This window comes from Alligator sinensis, unplaced genomic scaffold (assembly GCF_000455745.1).
Source record: "Alligator sinensis unplaced genomic scaffold, ASM45574v1 scaffold161_1, whole genome shotgun sequence".
NCBI lineage: Eukaryota > Metazoa > Chordata > Crocodylia > Alligatoridae > Alligator > Alligator sinensis.
Genome location: NW_005841974.1, coordinates 2,828,875 through 2,839,308, shown reverse-complemented (window position 1 = coordinate 2,839,308; position 10,434 = coordinate 2,828,875). Strand labels below are relative to the sequence as shown.

General features: G+C 56.9%; 1 protein-coding gene across 1 annotated transcript in view; it reads right to left on the bottom strand.

The window, feature by feature from the left end:
• Positions 1 to 5,571, bottom strand: part of PLEKHH3 (pleckstrin homology, MyTH4 and FERM domain containing H3) — a 12,476-nt gene extending 6,905 nt beyond the window's left edge. The window contains exons 1-5 of the mRNA XM_025200743.1: positions 5,566 to 5,571; positions 5,309 to 5,364; positions 2,406 to 2,506; positions 1,028 to 1,222; positions 377 to 548 (exon numbers count right to left, since the gene is read on the bottom strand). Coding sequence (XP_025056528.1) covers positions 377 to 548; positions 1,028 to 1,222; positions 2,406 to 2,506; positions 5,309 to 5,364; positions 5,566 to 5,571 — 530 coding nt within the window. The remainder of the gene's footprint in view (positions 1 to 376; positions 549 to 1,027; positions 1,223 to 2,405; positions 2,507 to 5,308; positions 5,365 to 5,565) is intronic.
• Positions 5,572 to 10,434: the final 4,863 nt, after the last annotated feature.

Sequence of the window (10,434 nt, the reverse complement as noted above, 5' to 3'; positions counted from 1 at the left end):
AAAGAAGCAATAGCAGCTGTTGCACAGTGCACCATGAGGCCCAGACAGGCAAACATGGTGCTACTCAGCATGAGGTACCCCTCCGCCCAGATCAGGCCGAGAGCCTACAACATTGGCAGGCCCCTGGGAGCACAGCTTGGAGGCGACTGGATCGTCCATCAGCATCCCCCCTCTGAAAAGCCAGCCTTGGGGGTGCTGCAAACCACAGGAACCTGCTGCCTCCAGCCCAACTCTGACCTCCCCAGTACAGCCCAAGGGGAGAGGAGAATCTGGGGGCAGGGAATAGAAGGAGGAAGAGGAAAGGGAGTGGTGGAGATGGGAATCTCAGGACCCTGCCAAGTCTGGCCATGGCCCCCTCTCTCACAAGTGATCCCCTGACCCCAGTCTCACCTCAATGTCACGCATGAGCAGCTGCGTTGGTGTCTGCACAGGGGCTTTGCTGTCAATGACCTTCTGCACAGCACACACCCAGTGGACAGCCTCATTCAGGTGCTCCGTGTACAGGCGGTAGCAGTGCTTCCTACCAAACACCACCACAGACCAGTAGCCTGTGAAGAACCAGACAGACCGAGCGCTTGATGCTGCCCTGCTCTACCTCCATGGCCCTTGCCTGACAGCACCCCCACTCTTGCAACAGTTGTAGATTTCTCCCTATAATGTGCTCATCCCACCCTAGCCAGGGGTCCCTCCCTGCCACTGGTTTCCAGAAGCCAAAATGATCAAGGCTTTCCTACCTCAGCCTTGTGCTCCAGGTAGCAGGACAAGGCCACAGGACACTTAAGATCTTTACAGTGCCTAAGCCTTGGAGTATGCAGACAGGGACCCCATCAAGAGGGTGGGGGTGGCTGGAAGGCAGACGAGTCAGCCAGGGAGCTGCATACAGTCATGGCCACCATAGGCAGTGCAAGCCAAGAGGGAACACCATCCCCTGCACTGTGCACTGTGTCACAGGCTGGACTCCCCTCCTGGCCCCACCCCCTTGGCACTGGCAACACGGGGGCAGTGCATGGTCAGAGGGGGCAAGTACCAGTCTCCTTGTAGGTCTGCTTGTCAGGCCACAGCACGGAGCAGAGGCTGGTGAGCACCAGCATGCCCAGGCGCCTGGCCCCCTTCTCATTGCTGCTGTAGTAGTCGAGGGAGTCCTGGGTCAGCACAAACCAGTACTTCCGGGGCCTGATCCAGGAGGGCTTCACACTCCCTCGCACTTCCCTTTGCAGCCAGCCTGTGGGGAAGGGGGTGGGGGGGATGACAGGACAGAGAGTGAGTTTCCACCATGCCCCAGCCCCAACTCTACATGTCCCTCATTCACAAGAGAGTTACAAGTCCCTTTTCTCCCCATCTCCAGGGAGGAGTTCCCCAAAAAATGAAGGAAAAGCCCTCCACTTCCCCTTCTGCTCTCCCTGCTCAAAGTTCAGCTCTCCCTGAGGGGCAGAGAGTTGCACCTGAGCCAGGGGCAGCCTATACCCCACTACACACACAACCCGCTCAGCCTTGATTAGGCTGCTTGGGCTGAGGCACCCTTTCCAGCCGGCCCCCAACCCAGAGAGAGGACTTCTGGGGCAGGGGGGAAAGGGCTTTTGGGGCAGTCTGACTCTGGCTCCATAAGGTAGGACAGGCTATGGGCTCCAGGCAACAAGCCTAAGCTAAGCTTTGTTCTGGCCACTCAGGGACGGACAATTATTTTGGGCCGAGGGCCACTTACTGAGTTTTGGCAAGCCATTGAGGGCTACATGACAGGCAGTCAGGGGAAGATAAATATTAATTTCCTAAATCTTTTAAGGGCCCTGGGGGCCGGATAGAATGGCCTGGCGGGCCACATCCGGCCCACAAGCCGCATTTTGCCTACTCCTGTGGCCACTACTGCCAAATTAGAGCTCCAGGATGTACTCCACACCAGGCTTTAGTCTGTCCTGCCTCTTGCACGACTCCAGTAAGCTGCCTGGCCCCAGACACAAGCAGAGCCTAGATGCAAGCACAGCTATACAGGGACTTTCAGGACTCTCACATCACCAGGATGCTGCAGCCTGATCCCAGGGAAGCTGGGAGCCAGCCAAGAGACAAACAGGGCTCAAAGCCACAGGCCTCAGCCCCTCCAAGAGCCCCAGGCCCAAGATGTAGAAGGGCTGGTGCAGGCCTTCACAGTACCCTGGATCTGAACCCGCTGAGGCTTCACCTGCTCCACTGGGACCTGACATGAGAAGCAGAGACCTGCCCAGACACTTGCCCACCCTTCATTTTGCTTCTCCAGCACACTATAAGCCCCCAAATCTAAATGCGTTTCAGCCAGGCTCTCGGTAACAGGGCACCCAGATGATCTTGAACAGGAAAGGTAGTACCCTCACCCAGCAGAGCCCCTGCAAAACACCTGGCCCTGATCTCAGCTCCTTGCCACAGGCAGCACTCACCTTTCACAATGGCATCAGGATCCTCTTCTACTTGCCCCTGCCCCTGCCCCTGCCCCTTTTCAACGATGAGGCTGCACATCTCATCTGAGGCCAGCAGGGACCTGCACCAACACAGAGAAGTAAGCAAGGACCCCAAGAGGCAGACATGCCTCTCCCCACCCGGCTTTGCACAGGAATAGGCACATAGGTCCTTTCAGCACCACCCACTAGCAGGGTAGGAGAAGGAGGGGGCAGTAGAGCAGCCCAGCTCTGAACTCTGTAGTTCTCAACCAGAAAGACACAGAGGAAACATCTCACATAATGCCACGGGGGCAGTGCTAGTCCTGAAGCAGAGACTGGCAGATCACAAAAGGACCCCCTTTGGCACCAGCCAAAGACACAGCCCAGACTAATGTTTGGCAGATCCCATTAAGAAACAATAAGGGGAGACCCTGACAGCATTCCCCAAAGGTCACACCATCCCTACCCCCAGACAAGGAACACTGATATTGGCTTTGCCCCACAGAGCAGTTGTTGAGGACACGTCATGCCAATCCAGTGCCCAGGTTAGGAGGGGCTTCAACAGCATCCCCATCGCAAGTGCCCAGCCAGAGAACTATAGGGCACACCAGCTGCTCTTGCCCTCCCCACAACTCCTGGATGCTCCCATTTGGGGCTGTGAACCTGCAGGACCAAAAGGATCCTGTGAAGACCAACCACAATGTGGAAGAGAGAGAGTGTGTGGGGAGAAGAGCTTAGGGCCCAGCACCCCTGCCCCCTAGGCGGTGGGAAAACAGCTAAGCCATCACATGCAGATGACCCCAGCTAAAAATAAGCTGTTTGCACTTGCGGCCCTGCCAAGGAATTCGGAAAATGAACAACCAGGAAAAAATGCTGGCGGCAGTGGCCAAGCCGGGGGAGGACAGGGAGCAGCGTCATGACTCCCTGGGGCCATGACCCCCGCAGACAGCTCCACAGAGGCCTGTGCTCCCAGCCTCCCTCCCAGCTCCATCCATCCAAGCCACCACCTCCACTCTTACCCATTGCAGTTCACCTGTACCTGATAGGGAGAATCCTACCCTACCCACCCCACCAGCTTCTTCAAATGAAGAACTAAGACCTGTGAGTCCTGGATCACACCCCTCCACTCCAACCATTAAGGAGAACTCTCTCCTAGAGAAGGGTAGGGAAGGGGTTTCTAATCCTTAGAGCAGGGGTGGGAGCCAGGACTTCTAGGCTCAAATCCCAGCTCCTGCTCCAATCACCAGACAATACTGCCTCTGCCCATCTACAAGGGCAGGAGCACAGGAATCCCACTCCCTCTGGGCTCAGATATGACCCTTGGTCAAGCAAGGGCCAGATACCAAACAGACTGGGGTTGGTGATCCAGGCCAGGGACCTAGGCAGAGTCTGACTGGCAGCCTTCCAGCTCACTCCTCTCTACCTCCAAGAGCAGGTGGCAGACACTCCCTGCCCTTCCCTTAGGCCAGTGCCCTTGAGCAAAGGCAGAGTCAGGAATCACTTCTGGCAGGGCTGAGGGAAAGGACTTCCTGGGTCACTCTGAAGGCAAACAGCAGACAGCCAAACTCCAGCAAATCTGGCACTACCCAGGGCACCTCCTTGCTGCAGGGCCTGGCAGACAGGCTACTGCCAGCCCATCACCCCCAAAGCCAGCACTAATTTCAACTAGTGCAGGGACTTGGGAGGGAACAGCAAACAAGGAATAGATTCTTCCGGCAGGGAGCCTCCAACACCAAGGGCAGGAAGCCAGCCCAGAGGGAAATGGCCAGGGGCAGGCTGGGCTAGGGACACAGCAGGGAGTTTGGGGGCTCTAGGCTGGAAATGCGAGAGCACCACATCTGGTGGGGGAGGGGGGATCTATTCCCACCTAGGGCTAGTGGTGGGCTGTGGCAGAACGGAGACCCCTCATGTCCCTACCACTGGGGCTGGAAGACAGGGGTAAGGGCAGCTCCAAAGCAATCAAGACCAGGGTCCTTGTCCCAAGCAACTGTTCACTGCCTGGGCTGCAAAACAGCCTGGTTGGGAGTTTATGCTTCTCAGAGTTAGGGAAGCCATTGCCTTGCCTGTTTGCTCATGGGGATGGACTCAGGGGGGCAGCAAGGGGTACTATGCACAAGCCAGAGCAGGGAAGGGACTTCCCCAAACCACACCCAGGAATGGAAACCCCCTGTCTCTCTCCTCCCCATCCCCCAGTACCCAACAGAGCCTGGAGCTGGAGAAGGAGCCCCAAGAGCTCAGGCTGAATCCTTGGACAGCAAGTTATACAGGCTCCTGCAGGTCCAGATTCTGCCATGCCTGTATAGCTACTCTTAACACTGGAGGTGGGGGGAGCCAGCAGGGGTGGGGCACCATGCTCTTTGCTGACTGGTCTCCCATATAGGGGGCTGGAGGTGCTAGGTGGGGCCAGGCCCCACCTACCTCTAGTGCAGGGGCTGTGGGTGGTTTCTGATCCAGTCTGGAATACACTACTGCTAGAGTAAGGGATGCACCTAGAGGCATTATGCTTAGTGCAGTCCAAGGGCTCACATCCTCCCAGAATTACCACCTAGACCTGCTGGAGCCCAACACACAGAACACAACCAGGGGGGGCAGAGGCAGGGGCCACAGACTGGGGGGCATTGGCCTCCTCCCAGAGAAAGGGGCAAGGAGCATCAGAGGGGCTTCACGCTGCCACAGGCCCAGCACATGAACCAAGGAGCCAAAGCATCTCCTCCCCCCGCCCCGCCTTGCACTGCTGTAACGGGTTCCCCACTCTCATACCTAACCCAGGACTCAAGTGACACTGCTTCTCATGGCTCTTCCAGCAGGAACACCAGCCACACTAAGCCCAGGCTATCCCTGTGCAGGGGCATATGCTGCCAACTATTAAAGTAAGGCAAGGCATGAGCAGGCAGATCACTCACCGTTCAGAGCCAGTGCTTGTGCGGACAGGCTGAGTCAGGTTCACCTCCAGGGACCCCTAGGAAGGAAGGACAGAGACACGCTTAGCATCCTAGTCCCCACAGTAAAAATGATCCCCAGCATGCAACGTCTCTTCTGGGGCAGCGGGGCTACCAAAGCCCCTGTCCCCAACCACTCTGCAGCAGACTCTGGATAAATGGCTCTTTGGGGACAACTCAGGCCCAGACCAGACTCTGGCAGACTCAGGGTTTGTGCTCACTGCCATGGGGATGAATTTCACACATAGATACTACCCCCACAATGCCTCTTCTACATGAAACATGGAAAGCAGCATGCAACAATCCCACCAACCCAACAGACACAGGACCCAAGTGCAGGATTTTGAGCCCAACCCTGCAGAGCCAGGGCAGGGACAAAGCAAACTGCCCGCATGGCCTCAGCTGACCCAGCTGGGTTGAACACCGTGCAGAATTGCACAAGATCAGTGCTGAGTAATACTCTTACGGCACAAAGTCCTATTGTAACTGGGGCCACTGACTTCCTGCCTGTGTCAGTGGGATGCTGTGCAGGGAAGTCCCTAGCCCAGCAGCATGACAGGCGCTGGCTCCTCCCCCCATTGCAGGGCTTTGCCCATTCCCTGCCTGCTCTTTGCAATGTAAAACCCCAGATTCTGCTGAACTGGCAAGAACTGGGAAGGAGATACTGCAGGTCAGCACTGGAGGACCTCAACACAACTCAGGTGGGGCACACCAGAGTGGAAAGCAGGGAGCAACTCAGGTCTCTGGGTCCAGAGCTGGGAGGTGGCCAAAGGGCAAAGTAGCTAGGGCTGTAGTTCAGGATTGATGGAGGCCCCCAAATGCAGACAATTCCCCATCCCCCACCCTCCCTGCAACAGGTCCTGGACTCATCCCTGATGGAGAAGCACTCCAGCTGGCCAGCCCCTCACTGCATGCCACTGGCAGTCCAACAACGTAAACAGAGGCACAAGGGACCAGAACATCCCACACAAAAGCAGAGGAAAGGAGATCTCATCTAAAAATAGCATGGGGGGACGGGGCATAGCAGGTACCAGGAGGCAACTCTGGGCGGAAAGCTCTGTTGACCTGTGGCATTAACAGCACCTGTTATCACTATAGATGGGGAGTCCTGGGCACTGGCAGCCCACTCCCTTCTCTCACCCCGTCCCAGCCACAGCAGCTGCAGCAGCATGGAGGACAAGGGCTGTCTACCCCCGCTGCTTCCAGCTAGGGAGCTGGGGGAGGAGACTCAGAGCTTCAAGTGCAGCTGCCATGTAGAAACCTCTGCTCAGATCCTGGCCCAGCTGAGGGGCCTTGGCGGGACAGACACCTCCCTGCGCCAGGAGGAGTGGCGGGCTCGTTCTCAGGGATATAAATAAAATGCAGTGCAGGCGCTTGCGTGCAGAGCCTGGGCAGCTGCTCCCACGCTCCCAGCAAAACCACACTGAGCTGTAGATGCTTGGCAAGGCTGCTACCCTGACCTGAGCTCTCCAGGGAACGGGTACCCCAGCCCAGCTCCACAAGAGCCCTCAGGTCAAGCAGGGCAGCTACCTCTGAAGCCTGCTACCAACACTATACCAAGCAAAGGGCCCTTGGTGCCACAGAGCCTCTGCTCTCCTTAGCCAACAATCCAGGACATACTCCACCCCTAAATAGAGATATCACAGGCTCCCCCGAGGAGCACATTCCTAAAGCCACCATCTGGACTCAGCACAGGCAACTCCTTGGCTGCAACCCAACAGAGGGCCAGAACATCCTAGCCCTCCCCTGCCCTGACCAGATAGCATAGGCTTATCTCAGGGTCCAAGCACCAAGCCCTGCATCTACCTCTGCTCCAGTCTAGTGACAGCTCTGCCTCTAGGGATCCATGGGCCAAGCATAAGGTAAGCACTGAGCAGCCCCAAAGAGTGGGAGCTGGAACAGGGTGCCTACAGCCAAGGCAGGAGCTTAGCAAAGGGAGCATATGATGGTGATGGGAGCAGGGGCACAGACTGCGTGTGCCTCCTCTCCAGCTGCGCTGCGCAGCACGAGTCCCCTAAGCACAGCACTCCCTGCCCTGCCCCCTGCCAGGTGCAGGGGCCCAGGATGACAGTGCAGACAGACTGCTCTCAGAGAAGTGCCTGTCCTGTCAGGCTGCCATAATGCATTTACCACACAAGGGCAGAGGGTCTGGCAGGTGCAATACCTAGGGCAGGGCACCATGGAGCATTCAGCCTCAACACAGCTGGTAAGGACAGTGCTGAGCATTATCACAGCCCTGGGGGTTCCCTCCAAACACAAATGGGGATTTCCCCTTTTGCCAAGAAAAGAGGGTGAATGAACTACAGGGGCTTGTGAGCTCATATCTGCAGAGGGCATGAGGAATAGGAAGCACCACCTATCATTAGCAAGGAGCCCCTGGGAAGCAGGGAATCCCCGTTCTTTCACTGCCAGCCTTATCAGCTTCCCCAACACAGCCTGGTGGTGGGGGTGGGAAGAGAAGGGAAGCATGGCCTACTGCAGGTTTGGCATATCAACCCTCACCAAAGGAAGCAGCAACCAAGGCCTGTGAGGTCTGATAGGTGCTGTCCTGCTTGCCATCAAGAGCTAGCCTTCCCACTCTCACCCCCACATGAGGCATGCATGCAAATGTGTGCGCTTGTACCAGTCTTCACCACTGTATCACCCCAATGGCAATGAGAAACAAAAGCCCAAAAACCCGGGCACATTCCATCCAGTGCCGATAAGGGACCAGGGAAAACAGCAGGGTGCCTCAGGCATCTCCCTGCCCATGACAGCACCTGAATATGAGCTTGCTGGCTTTGGGACAGCTCAGAGCTGAAACAGCAGAGTACCAAGCCACCAGGCCAGAACAGAGGGACGACAGCCTGTTACAATGGCTGGGCACCCTCAGCTCTGCCCTGCTGAGGCCGTTTGCTCCTTGCACCATAAGCCTGGCCACTTGCTCACTCAGACCGTCACTGTGCCATGGGATTCAGCACCCCTGGCCCTTGCAGCTCCCTGCACAACACCCAGCACAGCAGAAGCCCTGCATGTTTCCCCATCTCTCCCTGCCCCAGAGCATTCATATATTCCAAGTTGCCAGGCAATTCTTCTCTTCCCAACAGGCTCTCCCTTGTCTGGCATTCAGGGCCTTGATTCATGTGCTCTAGGGCCCAGCATCTGATCAATACCAAGGCTCCCCTCCCCTGCTGCCAAGTGCCTGAGGTGCTACCAAATGACTAGTCCCTGCATCACCACAGAAGACAGCTGATGGTCTTCAGAGAGGGAAGGAACTTCCCACCCCACACACCTTCCCAGCCTCATGGGAACCCAGCACTTATACCTCACCACCAAGCCCCAATGGCTACTTCCCCAAGTTGTTTCCTGGACCAGGTTCAGGTCCCCCCAGCCACAGCCACCCTACCCTAGGCCTGCTCTTACACCCAGAAGCTGTCCCCTTTCCCCCCAAGCCTGCTCAGCCTGGCAATCCCTCCCAGTTAGCCCAGAATGGACAGGACTCTCTTCCCGCCTCCATGATAGTGCCAAGGTCCCTGGGTCTCAGAATCCAGGGTTGGCACAGCAGCTTGGCACTGTGCAAGCCAGCACAATTCACAGGCTAGTGATCAACTCGGGTGATGCAAGACCACCTGCTCCCTGGAGTTACCATGCACAGCATGACCTCCTAGCTCAGGGGCAAAATGCGGCCCGCCAGGCCATTCTATCCAGCCTCCGAGACCCCTAAAAAATTTAGAAAATTAATATATATCTGCCCCTGGCTGCCTGTCACGCGGCCCTCGATGGCTTGCTGAAACTCAGTAAGCGGCCCTCCGCCTGAAATAATTGCCCGCCCCTGTCCTAGCTTGTACTCTCAGCACTGAAGGTTGCCCTAGGTACTGGACCCACAGCCAGGGGGCAGCAAGGGGTCCTTCCAGATGGGAAGAGAGTCCCCACTTGGGATGACTCACCCATCTCCATGGCATTTCTTTCTAAGCAAAGCTTTGGGGATTATTGGAGACCTTTATGCTCTTTTGACAGTGAGCAGCTGGGGGCAGGAAAATAAAGCAAAAGCTACAGAGAGCAGCAAGCTGCAATGCAGTTTGAAAATCTCTGCATCCTGCTCCAGACCTCGCCTGAGCTCCCCACCTTCCACCAGGCTGGGGTTGGGCACAGCTGCACATACTTGCATTGGGACTAAGTGGAGGTTTGGGGATGCTTTCACAACAGCAGAACTGTGTCTTTGAAGCTCAGAAAGAAATGTTTGTAAACTCATCGGCCAGCACTGGCCCATTTGAGAGAGATGGGCATGGTTCAGGCCTCCCACATTGCCAGTACCGCACAGAGCACTGCACCCAGGTCACCTCACCTTGTCAGCCCAGAAGAACCTGCAACGGGCTCAACACTCACCCAGCGATATTGGGAATGGCACCACATGCACCAACAGCAAGAAAGCAAGATAGACCTAAACCCCACAAGACAGGTGCCAGGCTCTGAGGCAGGTGCAGGAGCATCCAAAACTCCTCTAACACCACTCACCTAGCTCTCCAGTAAGAGACTCAGGGACTTTGCCTCTCCCTCGTGCAGCCTCTGGGAAGGGAAAGTGCCCACAGGAAGCTTAGCTCCACGGAGCAGTTCCGTAATAGTAATAGCAGCAATGCCTGGAGGCCCTGTCCTGCCAGGCACTGCACAGACCCAGACTGCAGTGGAGGTGGACACGATGCCAGGTCCTGCACAGACCCCAACAAGCAGAGGCAGGTCTTATCAGCCCAACCAAGCGCCCTAGTTTTGAAGAGACAGAGGAGACGGGCCCTGTCCTCAAGAGCTCCCAGTCTGGGCAGGTGACTGAGGACTGACCGCTCCCCAGGCACATGGGGGTAGAAGACCAACCACCTTAGGGCCAAAAGATTTTGGGAGAGAGTGTGGCATGCCACAAACCTGGCCCCAGCACAGGTGCCGAGGCAGCCTTTGCAAACCTGGCAAACCAAGCAACTTGCTAAGGGACACAACAGGAGCCCCCAACCCCGCACTTTAAACAGACCCAACCCCTCTCCCGGGCGCTCCCGCAGCTCAGGGGGCTGCCGGACAGAGCCAGGGCGCGCCTGGAGCCACTTGCCCGGCAAGGCGCGTCCAGC